Source organism: Empidonax traillii, unplaced genomic scaffold (assembly GCF_003031625.1).
Source record: "Empidonax traillii isolate 1590-97213 ecotype Southwest subspecies unplaced genomic scaffold, ASM303162v1 scaffold586:size682069, whole genome shotgun sequence".
NCBI classification, from domain to species: domain Eukaryota; kingdom Metazoa; phylum Chordata; class Aves; order Passeriformes; family Tyrannidae; genus Empidonax; species Empidonax traillii.
Genome location: NW_020955779.1, coordinates 468,587 through 493,200, shown reverse-complemented (window position 1 = coordinate 493,200; position 24,614 = coordinate 468,587). Strand labels below are relative to the sequence as shown.

General features: G+C 44.9%; 1 protein-coding gene across 1 annotated transcript in view; it reads left to right on the top strand.

Annotated features, from left to right (window-relative positions):
* Window positions 1–2,699: 2,699 nt before the first annotated feature.
* The window catches only part of PLB1 (phospholipase B1), a 93,193-nt gene continuing 71,278 nt past the window's right edge, over window positions 2,700–24,614 (top strand). The window contains exons 1-8 of the mRNA XM_027898240.1: window positions 2,700–2,786; window positions 6,828–6,885; window positions 19,081–19,118; window positions 20,220–20,283; window positions 20,784–20,842; window positions 22,251–22,282; window positions 23,157–23,200; window positions 24,139–24,223. Coding sequence (XP_027754041.1) covers window positions 2,700–2,786; window positions 6,828–6,885; window positions 19,081–19,118; window positions 20,220–20,283; window positions 20,784–20,842; window positions 22,251–22,282; window positions 23,157–23,200; window positions 24,139–24,223 — 467 coding nt within the window. The remainder of the gene's footprint in view (window positions 2,787–6,827; window positions 6,886–19,080; window positions 19,119–20,219; window positions 20,284–20,783; window positions 20,843–22,250; window positions 22,283–23,156; window positions 23,201–24,138; window positions 24,224–24,614) is intronic.

Genomic DNA, 24,614 nt, shown 5'->3' with positions numbered 1-24,614 from the left:
GGAAAAAATGATGCATTTAAAAAAAACCAACAACCAAACCCACACTGTATGGTCCTACTCCTACTGATGTCTGTGTCTCCTGAAATTTCATGTCGTCATAACAAGTGTTTTCTGCTCTGTCTCACGTGGCACTAGTGAGGCAGTGCTTGGCCAGTGTCAGCATAGTGAATAACGCAGATGGATTATCAGCCTGGGTGGAAGATGCTGGCACCCTCCCATAAGGCTGAGGTTTAATCAAAAGCTTTTCATGCATGTTCCAGTGAGTGAGATCCATGACACTGCAGGAAGGTTTGCCCGCATGAAGACAGGACAAGGCTGGGAAGAGCAGCTGAGAGAGCTGGGATCATTTGGCTTTGAGAAAAGAAGACTCAGGGAGAGTCTTCTTACTGAAGTGTGTGAATACCTGACAGGAGTAGGGAGCAAAGGAGATGCGATCAGACTCTTCCCAGTAGTACTAAATGACAGGATGAGAGGCAATGGTCACAATTTACAATAGGGGACATGAAAATAACTTTCACTGTGAGGGTGTTTAAACACTGACATAGGTTGACCAGGGAAGTTTGAGAAGTGCCCATTCTTGAAGACATTCAATACATGACCGGACAATTCTTTCAGCAATCTGCTCTAACTGACCCTGCTTGAGCAGAGGGGGGGACTAGACACTCTCCCATGGTACCTTCCAACCCTCAGCCGTTCTGCGTTTCTGCTTTTGATTACACATAGTCCTGAAGGAGCATATTGCGAGCATGTTTCTTTCCCCCTTGCTTTGCTATCTCATTTGAACTCTAGAATTCCTTTGTACTAAATATCAGCCTTTCTGATGCTGGCTATGCAAGGTCAAACAGATAAGGATTAAGCTGGGAGGAGGATGCCATGGCAGACAAGAATGTAAACTGTTCATCCTGCTGCAGTATGAGTCTCAGATTTCCCTTCTTACGTTCCATTTCACAGACTAGCGTGAGGGAAGAGAGTGAGACAGGCCTTACATGGCTGTAATCTAGATCCTGCATCCCCCAAATGACTCTGCAAGTTCACAGGCAGTGCCAGGAACTGTTGCCTACTTGTCTTTTGCAGGCTTTCCTACCATTTTTCCTCTCTCAGACAGAAGTTGTTTTTCAAGTTCCTTGGAAAGGTAAGTAAGGATCTACAGCTGATGATCCCAGGTGAGCTCGTGCATCAGGCACAATCCATCAACTGAGCAAAGACCTCCGCCTGGTTCCCCACTGCCTTTCTGTAACCCTGATTGGGCTCCCAGACTCAGGCAAATTCATCAGTGGCTCCCCATGATGACATACACTCCTGCTGGTGATTCGTGATGTGAGCAGCCACAGCAGGAGATGCTGGGTTTGGGCAAGCAGAAGAAATAGGTCAGTTCTTTTCCTTTGGGTAGATCAAGTTATTCAAGCACTGGATGCTCTAATTTGCTAAATCCTGTTTCAGTTGCTTACGTCAAAGTACCACTCTGAAATGTACTTCACTCTGAAATGTACTTCATTTAGTTTTGAAACTGTTTATCTCATGTTAATGAGGACACAGCAGCAGACACCAGTCCCTGAGCTTAAAAGAAAACTTACATGCCAGAGGCCCATGAATATCTCCGTTAATCCCAGGGGAAAGGTGAGCTCATGACCCCTCCACATCTAAGATCACCCTGTGGTCTAGCCAGGCACAGCCCTGCTCTGACACCTCAAAGCCGGGGCCTGCGGCAGGACATCAACACCAGCAGTGAACAGCACCATAGCCGTGTTCAGCAGCAGTCAGTAGCTGTAGCCTTTGTTCCAGGCCAATGACGACTTAGAAGGCTGCAACTCTCTGCTCCTCCCTGGCTGCTGCAGGTCACGGGAGTGATGGGAGATGTTGGCTGCCTTTTGTAGCCTCCAACTGAATATTGTGTTTGGGAGCCACAAGGACTGTGATTAAATCTCTTACTCTGAGCAGTGTTCTGAGGCCATACTGGTATCTAATTACATTCCTCACTTCTGGCAGCTGGGGAAATGAAGAACTGCCTGTGACACTGCCTGTGGTAAAAGGGAGGGAATAGGAAAGGAGAGTGATGCCTTCAAAACATCAGCTTCAGGTGCTTCCCTTGACCTTGGGTGTCCTCTTCTGTCAGCACCTACAGCTGGGATGGGTGTTCCTCCTGGGTTGATCTTCCTCCCCCCTGCTCTTTTTGTCCTGGTGGAGGTGGGGGGTTTGCAGAAGCTGCAGTCACCTGTGGCCAGGCTGTTCCCAGGCAGTTGCAAGGAGCAAAGTTGTCCTGTGGCGACACAGAGCAGGAAGTACAGTACAGTGAAGGTCTTGGCAACTTGAAGTCCTCCAAGACACATCTGACTATAGGAGGTCTCTGACTGCATGGACCTGCCTGTCCTAGAGGATCCTCCTGGGGAATTGCTCCTGTAAGTGTGGTTGGCTGCCTTGGTAGGGTAGGTCTATCCTCCACCCCTGGTGACTGGTCCCAATTTTTTCTTTTCTCCCATGGCCCCAACTCTTCATTTTCCTGTGCAGCTGCTACCATTCCTGTCTTCCCCAGGACCAGCAGCTGCTACACAGGCAGGTTTCTGGTGGCAGGGAGGGAGGCAGATGGTTTCCACTATGGGGCTGTACAAAGGACTGAATCCCGTGACCCGGTGCCATGGGGAAGAAAGTCATTACTAATCCCTACCGTACCATAGAGCGGCTCCGCCTGCCCAGCAGGATCAATGGCGCCATCTCGGCCCCATTATGTTGACTCTGAATCAGCAAGGAACGCCAAGGAGCTGGGAGGAGAGGGCTCCTCCCTGTGTGGGGTACTGCTGCCTGCCTCTGGGACAGTCAGGTCCTCCTTTCCTCACCTGATTTTGGAAGCGGTGGTGAAGCACTTGGTGGTGCTTAGGCCCACAGTCTAGCCTAGACCCTACAGGAGTACAGGTAGGGCAGAGACCCTGCTGGATTGCATGGCAGGTTCACCAGCCCCAGGATCATGGGGTGAGAACAGGAGCCAGACACCCTCCTGGCTGAGGCCAACCAGTTCTTCTGGAAGGTAGAGGCAGGGGTGGATCCTGGAGCCATTTCCAGGGAACAAGCTGGCACTGGGGAAAGCAGGGATGCTGCAGCTGCCTCTTTGCCCCCACGTTCACATTAGTCTGGGAGTCCAGCATTTAGAAAAGGGTCCCAGTGAAAACTCGCCCATCCATCCTTATGCTGCTTGCAAAGATGAAGGGCAACGGCTTTTCAGACTATACCATTTAAGGAGTTCCCCAGCTCAGTGAACCTCAGTTGACCCCAGGGTATACTGAGTTTCCAGCTCAGCAGAGCAGCATTTCAGTTCAAAGCACGCTGCCCAAAACTTCCCTCCTCGCATCTGGGGGAAGGGGGGGCTGCAGGAGGGTGGGCAGCAAATGACAGCACACAGGAAAAAAGGTGATGTCGGTTACTGACTCTCGGAGGTTGCCAGATCCCTTCCTAGGACAGATGTAGCAGTCCAACAGGACCAACTTGAATGTGAAGCAGCTTCAGCAGCTTTTGCCAGGCCCTGGGTCAAGGGAGATGGGAGGGCGGCAGGCCCACAGCACCACTGGGTGCTGCACGTTGGGGCGCAGGAGCATCGCCCCAGCAGTGCAATGTTTACAAAGGTGAAAAGCATTAATACAACGTGCACTATGCTCCTCCTGTTGTTTCAACAAGATCAAGGTGTGTACAGGAGAGCGTGTGTGTATATACATGTGCGCGCACACGCACTGGCTGCGGCTGGCGTGGGATATCGTGCGGCACAGGATTATTCCAGCCGGGCTGCAGTCAATACTGACAAATACAGTATACGTCCTGTCTTGCCCACAGCAGAGAGGGAGATGTGGCAGGCTCAGTGCTTTCCTCCCTCTTGTGAAAGACCTGGGGTGTTCTGAGCAGTGTGGGGAGCTCAGGTCCCAGTTGCCTCGGGTCCCAACAGTGCATGGTCTTGCTGCTGCACCGAGTGAGTTGGAGGGGAACGACTCCCAGCCAAGCGCCTTCCTCGCCACCAGTTCACCCCTCTGTGCTCTGCCCGCTCAGTGTGCTGCAGGAGACAGGGGTTCAGTGTAAGAAGAAAAAAAAAAAGAGAAGAAGAAAAAAAAATAGCATGTGAGATCATATAATTAAAGATGGTATCAGAATGTCTAATTAGGATGACTGAGAGAACTTGGCTGGGAGACGCAGCCAAGAGCTGAGTTAGTGTGTTTGCCAGTCCAAAGCTCCTTAACAGTAATTAATCCTTAAATGTCCAATTGTTCAGAGTTCAAGGAAACACCTCCTACTACTGTACTTTGTGTTCCTGTTAAGCAAGGAGACACAGCAGGGCGTGTGCCCTTATTCTGTAAGAGCGACACGCCTAGGGGTGTTGTTAGGAACTAGACCGAAGGTTGAGTATAATTATTAACTACCTAAGAGTTCCCAGCATTGCACAATTACCCAGCCCGCCTTGCAGCTGTGTGCTCGCCCCATTTGGGTTTTTGTTGTTTCTATTTTTTTTTTGCCTTTTTTTTTTTTTTTTTTTAAATAGAAATGCTGAGCTTTAGTGGTGCATATGCACAAATTATACTGCTCCCTTTCCAGTGTCTGTCATGCCACTGGGTTGGGATGTGGTAGCAGAGGGGGATGAGGTCAACCTGTATACATATTGTATGGCAGTCAGTGCTCTCCACTGGAACTCAATAGGCTTATTTACATCAGTTGCAAATTTGACCCAGAGATTTTCCCTTTGTTTTGATGCTGTCAGAGAGTCTTGCATTAGCATAAAAGCCTTGGCTATTTACTCTTGTGGGGGTTTTCATTCTGTTTGCATTTTTGAGGTGAGTTGTGTTGAGTTTTTTCCTTTGTTGATGTTAAGAAAGGGGAAAACCTGGAGGAAAGAAATGTAGGTTTGACATGGTAGGTGAATTGATCTGCTCATCCTGCTACAGGTCTTCTGCTGTTGTTGCACCCTGGTGCAGCAGGTCACTGGGATGGTTGAGAAAGGGTACTCAGGTGTGGGCAGCAGGCACTACCTACAGAAGGCAGGTGGGCTTGAGGAGCTGAAGCGTCGCTGTTTGGTGCCTTCAGGAAAGCCCAAATCAGCAGGGGCATCGCAGCTCACTGGCAGAGAGGAGGGGGTGTGTGTCATTTCCTCAGGTGCAGCATCATCTTTTAAGTCGTGTTTCTGCATTTTTTATCCTCTCCCATCTTTTTTTAATTGACCCTTTTTGGTGGGCGTGGCAAGGGCCCAGCTGGGAGCCGGCTGGCCAAAGTCGCTTCTGCAGGGGATCATTAACTCGGGCGTCAGCCAAGGCCGTTTAGTGTTTATAAAACGCCAACAATTAAACACAGTCGCAGCCCTGCAATGCTATAATTGGAAAGCAGACTATGACGATGTCCACCAAGAGGGACTGGCTCCCCAGCATCGAGGCGGGATGGGCAGGCAGGGCTGTGCCAGACTCCAACGGAGCCGCTCTGTGCAAACGCCCAGCCGGGAAGGTCCCGGCCCTGCTGAGCCTACATGCTGTGGATATGAAAACAAAGGCTTGGGAGGGAAAAAGAACTAAAACGGGACTTGCCCAAAGTCTGGAGAGGGAAATAGAGGAAGAGAAGCACTTGACTGAGGCCACCCAAAAATGAGCAGCTGGCTTGGTTGCCTGCCTGGGTTTCTGGGTTCACCACACTGTGCCTCTGTGGGGCCATGGTAGGGATAAAAACATTGTTCCTACAGGCATTTATCAGGGCATGAAGGCCCCCCTCTGCCAGGCCTCCCTTCTGGAAGGGTGGGGGGACTGGTCTTGTCCTCTGGTTGCCACTTAGGGATTTGGAAAAAAACATTAACTGAGCCACGGGCCCCAGGGCAGTTTTGAGGTCACAGTCAGTGGGGATTGGGGTGGTTTGAGCTCTTCCCAGGTAATACAGTACTCCTGCAACTCAGACTACCCCCTTAGCTGATCTGGGTATCAGAGTACCAAACACCATTGATGGTTGTTTCCCACTGGAGGCTGAATGGCCACTGGGAGCTGCATCAGGCAGCTGCTGAACTTGCTCTCCAAGCAGATGCATGTCTTCTGAAAAGTCTGTCAAGTGAAGGAGATGCTGAGTACCGGATTGGGATCGCCATAACCCTGCTCCAAGCTCTGCAACTGACTCACTGTTGCACCATGAGCACATCACTTCACCTTTTTGTGACTCAGAATTTTCATCTATCAATTAGGGATTTATGAGGTTTAATTAAGGTCTGTGAATCCCTTTGAGATCCTTGCTTGAAAGATGCTGTGCAGGCATAAAGTGCTGTATGCAATGAAGAAAACAAGAGAAATTAAATGCTCCAGACGAGAGAGAGAAGAGAGGGCAGGTTTCCCACTGCTTGGTCTCCCAATTACATGCTCCTTGTTTGGATGGCAACCTCACTTTAACCTGTGGACAAACGAACTTGTTCACCCCTTCTTGCAGCAGACAGGCGATGACGTGCAGCAGTGTCTTACTCACTGGTTAGCCTTCAGTCATCTTTCCAGAAGTATGAGCAAACAGGGAAGGGGGAAGGGAACGAGGGCGGGTGAGGAGCATGAATTCCAGAGAAAAGGGAAGTATCAGAAAGCAAGCTAGGATGTGCAAGGACCTTTATCACTGCTGTTGAGATCTAGCTCTGCATAGTAACAAACAGGAATAGATTTCATCTGTCCCTAGAGGTACGTGCCCCGGAGCAGGAAAGAGTTGATGAGTTACAGCACAGAGGAAGCAAGAGAGTCTTCTTATGCAAGGCATCTATTTCAGTGTCAGAGAGGTGGTAGACTCAAGGAGTCTGAGGAAAGTGTTTGAGCTTAGCTAAATGAAAAGTTGTTTCATCTATGTTTTCTTAGGTAAAGGCCTTGTTTGCCGAAGTCGCGGAATACACTCAGTTTGAAGCTTGTGCTCAATGTAAGCATAAGCTTAAGGCCTTTGCTGAATGGGGACATGACCAAATTTGTTCGGGTACTTGGTGGAAACAGGTCTAAGACGTGGGAGTCTAACAGCTGCTGTGAGATTAGCAGGACCACAGAGGTCCCCAGGAGCCACAGAAAGCAGTAACACGTGAACAGCCGTATTATGCTATTCCTAAGGTCAGGTTGACCTGGGAGGAGTGGGCAAAAGGGAAGCTCCATCTCCAATCTTTATTTTCTCCTTTGCTTGCTGTACAAACAAACCTGTGGAAGCTGGCTCCAGTAGGTGTGGTCTGTGTATGCACTCTTGGGTGTGTCGCTTTGTTGTGTTAAGAGGACCATTCCTCACCTGAAAGCAAGTTTCCAGGTTGTCACAGGCAGTCACATCAAAACTCATGACTCCTCCCATCCCCCACCTGCATACCTTTCCTCTTACATAAGAAAACAGAGCTGCCTGTTGAGATGAAACCCAAACTAGTCCCAGGTCTGGTATCTACCTTTGTTCTACACTGGGACCACTCTGTCTTTCTTCTGAGCTTCCAGGGAAAAGAGATGCATGGTAATTGCTGCTGGCTAGAACAACCTCCTGCATTCAGAGCGGCCATCCTCACTCTCCTCTTTCCCTCCTGGAAAAAGCTCACCCAGCCTATCCAGCTTTCCCCAGGGGTTCTTAAGCTTCCTGTTGAGCTAGCTGGTCTGCTCTAAACTCCCTCCTTCTGTGCCCCGAATTTGGCACAGCGTTTAGCATCAGTGAGCACTCTTTTGGAATAAAGCATATTAATGACCTTCTGTGACATACTTATGACACTCCATTAACAAAAATGTCAAAAGAAACGTTTGTTTTTGTTGCAACTGCAGCATACTGTTGACTCATTATATGATCCATTCTAATTCCTCCAGATCCTTTTGTGTAGTACTGCTGGTTAACCAGTTATTCAAAGTTGTCCATTTTTGCACTTAATTTCTTCTTCTCAATCATACTACATTGCTGTGTTTTTGTTGAATTTTGTCCAGTTGATTCTGAGCAGCTTTTGCAATTTATTGAGATGACTTGAAATAATAACATGCAGATTAATTGTTCAGAAAATCCTATGCACAGGCCCATGCCTGCACCCATAGCTGGTTCTGGAGCCCAGCCTTTCCATCTTAAAAACAAAGGCCTCTAGCGCTTGATGGGATTCTTGCAATATTCAGCTGAAATGTCAGGGTGAAGCCTGGCAGAGCTGTGAGTTTTGGAAGGCTCTTTCAATGGGAATAAGAACATCTGTTCAACTGGCAGTGGCTTTTGGTCTCCGACCATCTACCATCGCTTTGAATCACTGTTATTTTCTGTATTATTACTGGTCTTCAAAGCATGCAGTCACTGAAAATATGCAAGCTTGAAATTGGCCTCTGACTGTAAAGGAGGAGACAGAGCTAGTGTTGTGTGATGGTACACCTGGACAACCACAGGTCACGTCAAGAACCTCCCCTCCTAAGGACTGGTAGTATAGCTCCATTGCCATAACAGTTTTTCCCCACACTCAGCCAAAGGTTCAGGATACTCGTCGTGTTCAGGAGTAAAAATGTAGGAATTTGGTGTCCTCTGGTGGCAACTCGTGAGAGTTACAGCTGGCAAAAGCAGGCGTGATCCTCCACACGCAATGTGCCACTCAGGCCAACTGGCCATGTGCTCCAGGCAGAGCACTGATATTCCTTTCCACCCTGCACTATAAATATTTCTATTCCAGTCTGGCTTCTGTAGTTTCTGTATGCTCACCACTCCTATTTATTTTGTGCCTGTTTACCTGCTTCCCTTCCTGGAGCGCTGAGCTATGTGTGACTTGAGGTTTAAGAGAGACTTGATGATATTTGCTTGTCATTCCCCTGTGATTTCTTTGCCTCACAATAGGAAATTGGCTTCTGTAAGCACCTATTCACAAGTAGTAAAGACTTTATCTGCTTGCCCTTGCTTGGTCCCCTAGTAAAATAAGTGTGTTTGTGTCCAAAGGACCTTTTAACCCATTCCTCTAAGCACTGAATCTGATACCCTCAGGCTTGCCTCAATGCGATTCCACTCAGAACTTATGAGCAAGAAGAGACAGAGCACCTGGACAGCCCGTGTTTGACTCTTTTAGCCACAGAACAGGTGAGAGCAGCTCAGAGCATTGCATAGATGGCGAACACTATGGTGGGAGGACGTGTTTGGCACAGTTTGTGGTGTGTAAAGTATGTGAAGGGAGCATGCCGAGCCATACGTTTCTGGCTCCAGGTGCTTCTGCTGGCAATGGACAAAACCTGGGCAACCTCAAGGGCATTGAAGCATAAAGGTCTATAAAAGTTAGGTGAAAAAGCAGCCAGAAGAGTCCAACAGCCTCATCCCTTAAGAGGTAAAGCAGCCTTACTCCTTCTCAACCACGATGCTACCACTTGACAGTCTTCTCTTTTTCAAGAGCAGCACAAGTATTAATGATGCAAAAGGAATACGGCACAGCTGGGGCTGGCTCATTGAGGTCAAAGGGATTTGTTTTCCGACATGTAGAGGCAGGCTGAGAAACAAACTTCTGCGGGGGAGTCAGGTAAACAGAGGATTTTTGGAGTGTGCATAGATGGACTAGCAAGTCTGGGACACCATGGCACCTAGACAGGCGGACCCCACAGAGTCTGTGTATTGCACCTTCATGTGGGAAGAGCTTCAGAGAGCACAGGAGCGTCAGGAGCTCCCCACACGGCTGCTGCAATTACAGCACTGGCCGAAAACAGAGCCCCTTTGTGGTGTGAACACAAACAGCAAAAAGCTGGCGCTGCTTTGGCACTGCTTTTGGAATTTTATAGCTTAATGGAAAAGAATGAGAAAAAGCGTGTTTTCACTTTACAGAGAATGACAGTGCTTTGAGACTTGGGCTTTAATTCACAGAGGCATTTATTTAGGTGCCTGATTTCCATGCAGATCTTCAAGAATTAGGTATTTCGGTTGTGAACATCAGTGAACTCACCCAGAGACTCACGGAAAGGGAGCACGTATTTTCTGGTGCCTACAGTCAAACGCCATCACTGTCTATCAGAAGCAGGCAGACTGCTTCCCTTTGCTATCTGCCTTCCTGCCAGCCCTGCTCTCTCAAGGCTGTGGTAGTGGTGGTGAACTCTCTCAAGTCTGTGGCTGTAAACAGGGCTCCCTAGAAATGAGTTTTATCTCCTGATCTGATAACCGAGGGGCCAGCTTGAGATGAGGCTGCAGGAAGTATCTGGTCCCCAGCTTCTTGCTGCTTACAGACTCAAACTAATCCTCGCTACAGAAAAGTTGGTAAAAAAGTCTTTAGCAGAGGATCTTTAAATCATGGCTTCTTCTGTTCTCCGGGTGTTCAGAGCCCTCAGCTGCCTTGCAGACATTATCAGGCTTCAGAGCTCCTGTCCCCACAGAGTAGGGAGGATTTCAGCCCATGGCATGATCTGCAGCTTGCCTCTATCAGAGGCCTAGAAACTACTAGAATAGGCAGTGAGGAGCAGTTTCAGCTTTTGCTGCAAAGAGTACACCATGTTTTTGTGACAGGTGATGGGGAATGAGGGATCTGTGGCAGGTATGCAAGCTGTAAAGGCAGCCTGGGCACCACCAGCCTCCCAGCAGCGCCGAGCACTGTCTGTGGACTTTGTGCTATAGTTTGTCTCAGGTCAGTGGCTACAGAACTTGTGCCCTTGCCAAGCAATTAAACAATCTGTGTGGGAGGTTGTGCCCTCCTGCAGGCCTAAGGAAGAACTTTTGAGTTTTATTCACTTATTAACACTGGATTGGGGTGTTTGCACATAGGTGTTTGCAAGAGCTGCTGCTTAATAGCTCATCCAAGACACAGGTATAAGTGCAGCAGTGACCTTGTTTATTTACTTACTTATTGCTACAGCTCAGGTCTCTGTAGCAGCTTTGCCCATCCCAAACATCCAGGGGAAGGCTCTAGTTGCCTGTTGAGCTCAGAAAAATGTGTTTTTGAGACTTTGTGTTTCCATTTGTTTCTACAGGCCTTTTTAAAAGCCATTTTAGAAACAATTTAGATTCTCTTCACCTGCAACTCCAGAAGCTTGGGGTTTTTTTCAGGAGGGCACCAAGTATTGCAAGGCCGTTTCCCCATTTTCAGTAACCTGACCATACACACAGCAGTGCTTTCCAGTTCCATAATAAAGTCTGGGTTCTTCTTCACCTTGGAGGATTTGCAGTCTCTCCAGCAGGTGGTAGCAGCCTCCTTCAAGCTGTGCAGCTCTGCTTGCTGCCGCAGAATTGCTGCCTGGTGATTCATGTCCCTGGCTGCCCTTGGCCTCACTTCATCTCCTCACCCTCCACTGCAGGCCTGAACTTTCCCGTGGAGGAAGCTTTGCTGTTTGGATCCAGAGCCTGCACTAAATTTACCAGCAGCGTGAATCACAACAACAGGAGGCGATGGCACAACATCACGAGGACGTATGAAACATCTCACTGTTGTGTATGATTTACTTCTACCATTTTCACAGCACTATCATGTTCTACCCGTTATGGAGGGGCATCTCATAGATGGAACAATTCAGGAATATCCTTCCCAAATACAGAATTCAAGACCTAAGACCTTGTCTAGGCAATAAGATTAGCAGAGACAGGTCACAGACAGGTGGTATCTTCAAAGGAAATAGAAAACCAATTTATTTTGTGTTTCCACAAGAACTCCTCTGCTATGCCAGGGTAATGTGATAGATTTGTTGGTGCAATTGCATTATCCTCTGATATATATGGCCTCTGCTTGTTAGCAGCTGAGTGAGCTACTTTCGTACTTATTCAATAAAAGGTTGTGCTTATGGTGACAAACATCTTGGGTTTAATTGGTAGAGGTTGAGTGCTATGAGATTTTTTTTGTCTGCTTGTTTGTGTTTTTTTCTTTTAATATGTAGCCATACCTTCATTATTTGTATTTTAAAATGCTGGTCCTACAGGTGAGGACCTAGAGTGGTTGAAAGAGTTTCTGGTTTTCAATATTCTGTATAAGTAAAAGGGGTGCATGAAACAGCTCTGTTTAACTGAGCAGATAAGGAAAACCTTAAGGACAAGACAGAAAAATTCCGTTGCTTTCCAAGCTACAGCTCCCATACCAGGGATGAAAGGTGAAGACTTAGGTATATTATAAGCCACCTAAAAATTTAGCAAGGGCCCAAGGAGTTCGGCTAATATGTTTTAGCACATGTTTGAGTATCTGTTTGGGGGTTGTTTACTTTAAAACTCTGACTGGGACTTTACTTTTGTTTTTGTTGTGTTTTGCACTGTTGGGTGTAAACCTGTGTAACAGGTCCTTTGCCCGAGAACATGCCAAGGCAGAAAACTTCTGCTCCTCACCTCCAACTCCACGCAAAGCATTTCTGAGCCAGTTGTGTTATGAGTCCTCTTCACCCCGGGCAGGTGACAATTCGAAGACTCACATAATTCAGGCAGGGTTTATTATGAGATCCAGCTAGCTCCTTGTCCCACCTGAGCAGCAGCAGGCACTTTAGGGAAGACCAAAGGTGTTCTGTGTTGATCATTAGGTAATCAGCTACATGGCTGCAGTTCCCCTAAGTTATTCCTAAATACCATCAGCTGGGGGTTGGCTTGTGGCCAGGAAATCTTCATGCCTTCTTACCTTCATCTAGCTTTGCTCTTGCAGTGATGCAAAGGCTTTAATTTTTCTCTGATACTTCAATATCTAATAGAAAATTCCGTTTGTAAACTTCTTTGATCTTTTTACCACTTACTATTTGCTATTCACTCCAGGAGCTACGATGACGCTTGGGTGGTGGGAAGGAGTGTTTACAGGAGATTTACAAGCCTCAAACTTAACGCTGTTTTGCTTCTGGAGCATGTAGCAATGTTTAAAGGCTAAACTCTTACTTTGGAGCTGTGTTTTCTGGCAAATGTATGAATTAGTGTTACCTTCTTTTCCTTGTTTTTCTTTGTGTACAATGAGGAGTAGACTTTCTCAGATTTTAAACACTTCCAGCTCTTGGAATGACAAAACCCACCAAAGGTAACTCCCATCCATGCTGAGACTGTGCAGTGCCACCTTAACTGAGAGGTGATAATGGCCCTGACCAGCCTCACCTGTGACATCTCTCATCTCCCATGTGCCTGGGAGCTCCACTGCAGCTTAGCCCAGGCACGGGAGCTGCTGGCTGGTGTGGTGCTGTGCCCTGATAGTGAGTAAGCTTTTAAATTTTTATTACCTTACCGTCAAAAGAGTCTGGGTGTCAGACTGTTTCAGGCTGTGAGACCTCCAAGCAGAATGAGCTCATCCCTCTCGGATATGAATGTGCTGATGTGTTTGAGGTGAGTAGCCCCTTGTGCTGCATAGGGGAGGCCTATGGTATGTTTTTGCTGTGTTGAGGTTAAAGCCTCAGAGAGTGGAGGAATGCTTTCCCCTATGAAGATTCCTCCTTGCATGTTGCTCTCCACCATAATTATTTATGTTCAGAATTAATGTAACATTCCTGGTTTTTGATAAGTGAAGCAAGCATAAGATTTACCTCAAATATATACCTTTAAAGAATGTAAAATTTCTGTCGTGAAACAACAGAAAGCCAAAATAAACAAAATCCCCTTTGAAGGATGAGTTAGACCGATTGAGCTGGGTGTGTTAGTGGCTTATTTAAGCATTTAAAGCTGTTTACTTAAGCAGACTGCCATTATTCATGCAGGAGCTCTATCTAGGTGTCAATGGGCTCAGAAGAGACCAAAGGTCGGTCAGCCTTCTGTTTTGTGTGAGGACAGCAGGCTGCTCTTCGGAGGTTTGATCCTGACACTGTAATTGAGGCACAGTGGAGTCTCACTGAGCGTTGTATCACAGTCTAGCCGGCGTTTCTGCAATAGTGACTGGGCTACTGTGATAGCCTGGTAGCAAGGGGTTTGTAGACCTGTGCGGAATGAGGGCAGACTAACTGATCCTGCTTGTCAGCCAGTGCTCCATCGTGGCTAATACCAGTGAGGCATAACCCAGTGAAGGAAAATCCACCAGGAGGGGAACTGCCTACATCCCGTGGGCTGAAGCTGTAGGGGTGCCCCTCTGGCAGCCACATTTAGGCTTTTGGAGTTTTGGTGGCTTGGCAGCTCTGGTGTTAGCAGAAGAGAGACAGGCATAGCATGAGTCCAGCAGAAGGCAAGGAAGGAGCAGAGGTAGGGAAGGAAACGAAACAAAGAGCACAACCTTCCTCTTTGGGTGGGTGTGGACTTCTACATAGGGTTCAATTGCCCTTTTCGCCTCAGGAGCAGAGGCTCCTTCCCTGCCTGATAGAGGCAGCCTAATGCCAAATTAATGTGTTATGTATTGCCTGGAAGAGCCTTGACCCTGCTGAAAGCTGACTCATGTGATCTTGGTCCTTAGATTTGCTGAGAGTTGCCCTGCAAAATGGCCAGCTGCCTCTGAACAAGTGAGAGAAGTCGTGCCACTTCTTTGACCCTTGGCTGGGCAATGAAATATCATTGTCGCTTTGCTTTCCAAAGGTAGAGGCTAATAGTTTTTATGGCTGCTGAGTTATCAATTTCTAAGATATAAAGGAGAAAAAAGAAGACTATTTCTTTCTTCACAGCCTTAAGATCTAGCAGACAAGGCTCTGGGATTATCAGTTCATACAGGTGCTTACCATGAAGCTATTGTTAAGTGTATTGTTCCTTTGGTTGCTCTCCTCAGAAGGTAAGTTTTGAAAAGCTCTTTGAAAATTTGAGTTGCGCAGTATTTGGGAACCTCTATTTTTAATTGTTGCAAGGTGGGTGTATAGCAGGAGTTTTAGAAGCATGATGAAGAAAATCTGTGAGTAAAACTGTGATCTTGCATGTAACTTTGTGTACGTTTGATCATTTTTTGACCAAGATGCACGCATTGGTTTACGCTGTTCTGGGGATGGACTGTGTCTTAGGCAGGCACTAAAACTTTCTGGGGAGAAAAACATCATCAGACAATGAGATCTGTGCCAAAATGATGCAGAAATCTAAGCAAGTGACAGAGGCTTTCTCTGAATTCATAATGATGATCATCTTCTCTTTAGTGGTAGAAGATTATCTGAATGCTTAGGCAGCATCCTGTCGTTCAAAGCACTGTTGTTCAGATTTCTGCAAGTTTCAGGGTAGGGGGAGACTTTTTTCCTTATAGTGGATCTCCAAAGTCCATGCTTCAGCTCTCTGCCTGTAAGAAAATAACGATAAATAGTAAGAGTGCTTTGCCTTAGCAGTAGGCTGTGATGATAAATATCTTCTGACTAACTGTTAGGATGCTTTGGTTCCTTAAGTAATTTATGGAAAAAGATGCATGATGGCTGAAGTTCCTCTGACAATTTGATTCAGGAAAAAATGGGGATTGACAGCAACCTGTAAGAATTATTTGTTGCAACAGATTAATTATAAGAGCAAGGGAGGAAGGAATTAGAATATTTCTCCCAAACTTTGGGGAAATTGTCAGAAAAACAATTTTTTTATTTTGAGACAATTGAAAATGCAAGCTAGAAATATTCAGCGGTAGAGTAAGGGAGTAACTATAATATTGGGAGCTGCAGGAGTTTAAAAGTCATTCAATGGAAAGCAGAAATCCAAAACAAACAAAGAAAACTGAATAGGTTAGAATTTAATTAGCCAGGCCAAAAATTATTCTGAGGGGGGAAAATTAATCATTGTTGAAGGAGTGAAAACCAATAAATCCTTTTTCAAATTAATCTGAAACATGGAGTCTGTAGGGTTGACTGTCATCTAAAAGATGGCTGAAAGCTGACAATTTCTTTTTTCTTTGGTGTCCTCTGCATAACAGCTTAAAAAAGATCTTTCACTCCGAACCTTTCAGCACAGGGGGCAAGAGGAGTAGCAGTTAAATCCTTGAACAAACTAATGGCAAATAGTAAAAGAACTGTCAGGGTTAGATGGTATCCACACAAGGGAGTGAGCTAAGTAGAAATATGAACATGTCCATTGTAGTAACTGTGATACTTATGTTGATCTGGGTTGGAATGTGGGCTCCTCACATATTCAGAAGTGATCTGGATAAGGGGGCATTCTAGCTTGCTGATGCAAAACTACTCAGGATGCTCAGAATGAGAACTTACACTAAGTTTTCCCCTTATATGTTACTTTTATCTATGTGTACTCAATGATGAATTCTAAATAGAATCATAGAATCAACCAGGTTGGAAAAGACCTCTGAGATCATCAAATCCAACCCTTGATCCAACACCGCCGTGGTTACTAGATGGCACTAAGTGGCACTCAGTGCCACATCCAGTCTCATCTTAAAAATCTCCAGGGGCGGCGAATCCACCACCTCCCTGGGCAGCCCATTCCAATGTCTGATGACTCTCTCTGTAAAAAATTTCTTCCCAATATCCAACCTAAACTTCCCCTGGCAGAGCTTAAGACAGTGCCCAGCTCCCTCATCACCCTAGGATGGATCCCATCTGGTCCCGTAGACTTGTGAGGATCCAAATGGCTCAGCAGGTTGCTAAGTGTTTCTTCTCCTGGATTACGGGGGGCCTATTTGGCTTCCTGTCTTTGTCTACCAGTTCCAAAGGCCAGTTGTCCTGAGGACAACCTGTGTTACTGTTGAAAACTGAGGCAAAGAAGGTGTTAAATACCTCAGCCTTTTCCTCATCTTTGGTGACTATGTTCCCCACTATGTCCAAAAAAGAATGGAGGTTTTCTTTGCCCTTCCTTTTGCTATTGATGCATTTGTAGAGGCACTTCTTGTTATCCCTAACACAAGTGGCTAGACTGAGTTCAAAGCGTGCCTTTGTCTCTCTAATTTTCTTTCTACGTGACCTAACTATATTCCTAAACTCTTCATGAGTAGCCAGCCCTTTTTTCTATAGTTAGTAAGATCTCTTTTTCCCCCTAATTTCCTTCAAAATCTCCCTGTTCAGCTGTCTTTCCCGTTGGCTTACCTTTCAGCAGACTGGGACAGCCTGCTCCTGTGCTTCTTGAAGCATGTCCATCCCTCCTGGACCCCTTTGTTTCCGAGGGCTGTTTCCCAAGGTACCCTCTGAACTAGTCTTCTGAGTAGGCCAAAAAGATAGATGATGCTTGAGCCCAGAACATAGCTGTCTGAAAAAATCAGTGCTAGACATGGTCAGAGAGACGAATAATTTCATGAGTCAGGGAGAGAACAGCATAAAACGCATGTTGCTGCTGCTGTGTACAGGGCCATGGTTCACCTGCATCTTGACAGTTGTCTAGACTTTTCATCTCAAAAAAGATGTGGAAAAGCCTAGGAGGAGGATAAAGGGGAAGAGTGGTCAGACTTATGAAACAACTTCTACAAAGAGATTGACTCTTCAGCCTGGAAGAATGGACAGGTGTATGATAAAGACATACAGGCACATGTAAAATGGTAAGTTTTGCAGAAATAGGGAAATTACTACTCTTTACAAGAACAAAAAGAATACAGGTCATGTTAGTAACAAATGAGAAGTACTTTTTTTCAATAATTAAATTATAAAGCACCTTTGCCAAAAGTGTGAAAGTGTTAGAAAAACAAATTGGCAGATCCAGGGAAGAAAGGTCGCAGGGAATTCTTCAACATGAAGTAATTCCTTTCTCAGGGAGCACAATAGCACAGATAGTTAGGAGGATAGTTATAGAATATACCTGTTGTTATATGGAAGTATATCCGTTTTCCTTATTCTCTGCCTAAGTATATACATTTGGATGTTGTCAGAGGCAGAATCCAAGATTAGATGGACTTTCAGTCTCGCTTAGTAGAACTGTTCCCCCGACTCCCTGAATCCTGGAAGCTATGATTGGATCCTCTTTCTTTCTCAATGTAACCTGTGGATTTATTTTGAAATACAGCTGAAATTACTGTTAAAATTCTCAAAGATACTGAGTTTCTGCAATAGATTTGTGTGATGCAGGTGAGTCTCTCATTGCTCGTGCCTCCAGTATCTCAAACAGAGCTGAGTTCTGGTTATAGTCCTGAGTAAAGCATCGTCAAAAACATGAATTGAACAGGCAGAAGTTTTAAATAAAATGTCACACATAACACTCAGGCAGCAACTCTCTCAACCTTCTACCGACCACAGTAAAAATAATATAAATTTGCAAATAGCTCATGGTTGAAACCCAAGTGGCAAAAATAGCCTCCATATGGAAGTTGCTGACAGTTACTGAATATGGTCGCATAGCATGGCACAGGAGAGACAGGCTGAGGTGGTCATGGGGAGCAGTATGACTTCTGTCACCACACTGACCTCTGTATGCACAGCTACCCATGCCCACAGAGGCTGTCCAGAGCCCTCTGCTTGTGCCAGGCACGTCACCCCCTTGCAGTGGGATCCCTGCTGGCTCCCCTACACCCAAGGATGTCTCTCCTGCTGGGCTGAGCTGGCTCTGCATCTGCTCTGTCACTGATGTGGAAAGAAAGGTGTACAAAGCAGAAGTACTCAGCAGGGTTAAATATTCCAGAAATAGCTTCTGGATGTTAAAGGACAATTATTCTAAGCACAGCAAGACCCTTCATGAGACTTGCTGGATGCTGATGGCTTCAGTGTGGCAAGCAGGGACAGCTGTGACCATGCTTTGAAGTTCAGCTGACCTAGGCTTTGTGGCTACCTTTGTGGAAATTTTAGGATAAACCAGAATTTATGTGTATAAATCCAAGTGTAATCTCAAGGGAAGAGAATAATGTTTACTGAAATAGCTACAAGCCCAACTTCTGGCACTACAGGCTATTTTGTCTGCCAACACTCTCCACTAAGTGAAGAAATCACAGCTGTTTCTGTATCGCTATGGCAAGCTCACAAAGGTGTGATGCTCCCTGACTGTGGAAGATGTAGATGAATGTGAATTGCTCCTTTCTAAGGAGTTTCACCTTGCACATGTTCAAATTACCCTAAATTTTGACAGAATAAGACTACAGCAATATATGAAATGTGCTGAAGAAAAAAACAGTTCCAGAAGGCCTGTGCAAGACAGAGTTGGTTGAGGAGATCCACAAGCGTTTCATCACCTGTGCCTATGAATTCATTGCATTCCATTAATTTCAACAGATCTCATCTGCTTATAATAACTAAAAGGTTATTCTAGTATAGCAAAAACAAACAAAATTTGTTTGGTTGTTGGGATGAGCCTTACCTTGGGAAAGTAGGGCAGATGAGAAAGGTGCCTCCTCTCAGGATTCTGTGGTTTTAGGAGTATTAAGTGTTCTGAAACTTTTTCCTAAGTTAAAAAATTATAATTCATTCTTTTAATGTTTTTAAGGTAATGCAGACGACCTGAAAGAATATGGGAAACTAGAGGTAAAGTATGAGTACAGCTTTCTTTTTTTTCCTATTTTCAATACCTATCATTACCTCTCAGCTGTTGCTTCCTCTGAGTCAGGCAGAAGAATTTAAAAATACAGCTTGGTGCCCTAAACTGCTTCCACAAAGAGTAAATGCAAAGTGAACAAGCTGGCAATGTGATAGTGCAGCTGCAAGATTACAGTACCTCGTCAGGAAATAAGGTTTTCTCTGAGCAATGTTTGTTATTAGGTTGTACATCCTGGATCTTGGTCGATTGCGGTTAGCACTTCTTCCTAGATGCTCTGGTGCTCTTCTACGAACAACAAGACTAAACTCTTCCTTGCTCTGTAATGGTGAAAAGTGTGTGCACTGGTTAAGTCCACCAGCTGGTCAGTAGAGAGGGTGTGGGGACTGTGATGGCCCCTGTCACAATACAGATTTCACCTTTATGTGGTGATGATGGTCAGCTAGCCAGACATGGCCACACTAACCTGGGGATGAAAGGTTGTCTTTCATATCTCTTTAAAGCATTGGATGTTGGGCTGTACCTACAGTAAGGATGTAGGACGACACTGAATAATGTTCCTAGTGGTACTGAGCTGTGTCTCCTGCTGAGTGAACGGTATAATTTGCATCCTTGCTTTCTCTGATCGCCTGGTCAGGTGTTGCTAGTTATTAAGGAGCCAGAATTGGTTCATTCTGCTTTTCCTATTGCATACTGAAGCTGTAACTTTTTCCAAAAGTTAGGTGACCTTTGGCATATGAAGATGTGTGCAATAGCTGTCCTTAAGACCTCTTCCAGATTAAGCACTCACTGTTTGCAGCAATGGATATAACAGCGTGTTCAGCACATTTCATTGCTTGCCCAGGCCCAGTTCTGTGGCAGTTGGTAAGAAAACTGAGCAGAAAGTGTTGTTTTGGAACAGTGGATCAAAAACACAGGTGTCTGGATCTCTGTTCCCATGTATTTCTAACAACGGTGTAATTGTTCTTTAAAGTTGTTTGCATGAGCAAAAGCTTGGTTCTGTGTGAGAATGGAGCCCATGGGACCCCTTTTTCCCCAAATTTCATGGTTAGATCAAATAAGTTAACCATATTTGTTTGTTTATTTCAAAGGCTCTAAGAAGCTTGCAGTTTTCATGTGAGCAGGCAACATTCCCTGAGACCCCCTCATCTTCAGGTTTGTGTTTGATATTGTCCTCGTAGAGGCTTTCCCTCCCAAAATTATTTGTGAATGGGCTGTGGCAGAAATCAGCTGTTTCAGGGTATACATATGTGTGAGACATGACTAAAGTAGAGATAGGCTCTATAAACTCTTTTGCCTTTTTGTTCTTTCATTATTTCTTTTCTGCCTCACTTTCTTCAGCTTCTAATTGGGGATGCCACTCTTACTTAAATCATTCACAGTAGTGCTTGTTTTATTTTTCCTGCTTGATGGCTGAACATTTCAGTTCCTCTAAACACCCAAGGTATTTACTGAATACCCAAGTAAAATTTCTTATTCACTCTGATGAATTTAAAGCCTGCAAAATGATCATGATGAGTATAGACTTCTTACATTTTAGCCAATTTTGTTATGTTTTAGTATACCAGTGAATGTAACTTTCTCTCAAGATTACTGCTAATTTTTGATGTGGGTTTTTTTTTTTTTTTAACCTGAAATCTTTTTCTTTTCCTCAGTTCATGCTCTAAGGCCAGCTGACATTAAAGCAGTCACTGCAATAGGAAGTTTTCAAAGAGTAAGTACAAGCGGGAAATGTGCTGAACGTGACCCATTTCCTCCGTTGTGATGATGAAGCGAGCTGATGTAGTTTGGGGTCCCAGTTAGGACATTCAGGACTTGAATTTTTCCATGAGCATCAAAGACTTCTGGTGGAAAAAATGACTGGAAATACCTGCTGTTCAGTGTTCCAGTATACCCTGAGTCTAAAAATAGCCAGCTGACTTCGTGCAGGAGGAAATGTGATCACAGCGCTCTTGCAGAGAACCATGATATTTGATTAGAGTGCTTGGATGTTCCTAACAAAGAGCGTAACAGATTGGATAACTGGAAGAAAAAACTGGGAAAATTCAAACTGGAACAAGTACAAATTGTTGAGAAATGTGGTTGATTTTCAATCTCACTGAGTGCTTTCTATAGAGACTGGTTTCCTATCTAGAAGGCATGAGGTCTACAAGGATCACAAAGATTTGCTTCTGATGTATAGATCACTGGGTAAAATTCTCCCGCTTTTCTAATCTAATCTGCAGCCGGAACTGAATGATCTTTACTTGTCTTAGTTGAAAGGCAAATTGAAAACATTTAACCACAATTCTCAGGCTTTGAGGAAGTGTAAAAATGCCTGTGGAGCAAAAATTTATAGCCATTGCCAGGGCTGCAGCTCTGAAAAATAGGGGAGATTCTCCCTTATCCCTAAACAACTTGCAGCTTTGAGATGGTATTCATCAAGACATCATACTTTTCTCTTAGAAAATCAGCACTCCTGGTCTGCTTGTGAGTACCTCTTTCTTTTGAAGAAAATAGTTGTTCTGAATGCAAAGGTACTTCATCTATATCAGATGCGTGGCCCTTTAGAGCAAGGGCCAATGTCTTTGTTGCTAGTGGATGGTGCCATAGCAAATCATAAATAATCTTTTCAGAAATGTCTGCTTTCCTAGAGCAAACAGATGTCATTGTTTCCTCTTCAAACTCTCTGAAATTAGTGAAGTTCCTCTGTTGATCTTAAGTGTGGTGGTTTTTTTTTTTAACAGACACCATTCTGGCTAAGTGCCATCCATGTAAATTATTTAAATTACTTCAAGTCATGTCCCTTGTTGAAAAAGAGTAGAAGCGGGTACGGAGAAATTTGGTTTAGAACAGCATTTCATTTGATGGCATTTGATTTCAACTATTTAAACTTTATTTGAAGCTGTATGTAAAAAAAAAAAAAAAAAAGCAAGCAGAAACTAAGAAAGGTTTACAAGACTATAAAAATACACTGTAATAAGGAAGCTTTGGAAAATAATTTAAATCTGTGACTGATTACAACACAATGTAGAAAACAATACTATCTATAACAGGAGTGGAATACGGAAGGGGAACAGCATATGTAGGTCTAGTTTACACTTCATTGTTTAATGTTATTCTTATGGCTTCTTTGTTTACAGGCACCAGGATCTGTTGAGGATTTACTCCAAAGGTAACAATAAACTAGTAGTATTTACAAGTGTCATTATACTAAGCTATACAGTATCACAGTGCAGGAATTAGGCCCAAGCAATTCTTATTATTGTTTTCTACAGAGGAGGAGAAAGTCTATTTAAAATATAAAGGATTTTGAGACACTGTAACTTTCTCTGTCCTTAGGTAACAGAAATTCTTTGTACTTATGCAAGATATAGAACTACCTCAGGGCTGCAACAGCCTTGATTAAGAATCATTGCTACATGATGAATCCTAGGTAGTAAATATCAAAAAATTCACTACTTAGAGATCAGAAAATAGGGATTTATCAAAGCAAAGAAGGAGTCCTGATACTCTGACCTCTGTTTGACTGATTCCCCGTGCTTCATAGACAAGCATTACCCCATTTTCTTCTTCCATGCCCCTTTAGCAGATCTGAATCAATGAGTGAACATGTGGCTAAACCTTGTAGCTGAAAGTCTGTGTAGCTCTTGAGTCACAGAATTCCAGATGAGGATTTAGCCCTGCACTGATAAACTTTAAAAGACTAATTTTCCCTATGATTGCATAAACACCTGTGTCCACTTGTATCTGGATGTACACAGGGAGGTCCCTGCATCACTTGTACTTACGCTTAAGCACAAGTACTGCAACATGCAGAGCTTACAGAGACAGAAAAAATGAGATCTGCGAGTGTTCTTACTCAGCAGTAGCTGATGACATGACAGTTTTGGGGAAAGAAAGGCCCCATTCTTACTTTGAGCAGCTGCCATGAATACACACTCTGAGATGGAGCATAACTAATACAAAATTGTGGTTGTGCTGTAATAGAATTTTTCTTTGAGAAATGGAATAACAGGAACTTCCTGTTTTCTCTTCCCTTTCTATAGCACAGGAAAAAGCTTCCTTGAAGTAAGCGTGGAAACTTTAGCAGGTGCGTCTTGCTGTCACACTTAAAACTTGAGCAAATTGATTTAACAGCTCGCTGGCAGGAGCTCCAGGGCTCTGCTGGGCTGCAGAGCAGGTGCAGCACAAGCACACTGCAGGGGAGTAGGGGACACATGAGGGATAGTGTAGCTGGGGTACATGGGTGCAATCAGCCTGGGTTACCTGTGCTGGCATCAGAGAGACCACCTGGGTAGGCTAATAGTTGTGAAGAAGGTGTGCCACAGGCTACTGCAAGAGTCCTAAATGCCCAGCTGAGGGTTTTGGGCTGCTGTTACTACCCATAATACAGTCTCTACAGGTGAAATCTTGTGTGGGTTTGCCTGTCCAGTGCTGCCATGTGTTTAGGATTTACACGGGGGCCACATAGATGCACCACGTCTCTGAATTCATCATGTGTCAGCTGGTTCCAGCTGGCTCTGAAGGCAGCCTTTACTTGTTTGAAGGGCAGTGCAAGTAAAACCTTCAGGTCCACTGAAATGCTGAGTAACATATAGTTCCATGATCCTCCCCTCCAAATCATGTTCCTAGTGCCTTAACACCTTGAAATCACCTCTATTTTCCTGTGAAAGGGGTTTAAAACCTGTCAACTCATCAGTTCTTCAGGAGGCTGTCTCTGGGTAGCCCTTCCCAGTAGCTTCATTTCTACAGCTGCCTATGTTTAAGACCACCTACACTACTTGAGAGATGGGAATGGAGGTTTCGACCCTGAGTCTGGAGGCAAATTCGGACATGAAGCCTTAACTTCGGAAGGTGAAGAGCAAGACCAGGAAGAACAACTGCAGAGGGCCTTGGGCATACCTCCCACGTCTGCCAAAAGATCATCAGATTTTACATGTCTGACTGTTTTAGTTGGGTTTATAATGAAACAGCAGAGTAGTAATCCACTGGACACAGAAATCACCTAACCTGTGTTGTGTCATTCAGGTCTCATTAGGACTTTTAATCCCACGGTCCTACACCTGTCCCCTCTGCCTGACACAGTGGGAACAACGTCAGACAGTCAAGCCATGTAAGTAAGTCTGAGGGGCTTTTCGCTGGGTGGTTTTACAGCTGATTTACAAATTTACAGCTGGAAAGGTGGAGGATGTAAGCCTTTTATGCTGGAGCACTTCACTGGACACAGAATATGTTCAGTACCAACAGAGGCAGCATAAACAGTCCAGGGACAGACCCTGCCACTGTTGCTCAATTTCCACCTCTCAGAATAGGGACAAACAAAGCCCAGTGTGTGCTTTAGGGTCTGGATCACCTGATTTAACATCAGGTCTCCTCTTTACTGCTGAAAAATAAATTTTTGGCTCAAATAGAATTAGAAGTGTGCCTACCAAGCTGTATCTGCTATTTTCACCTAAGTGCACATGTCTAAAAGTGAGATACCTGAATATGAGCTAATCATCCCA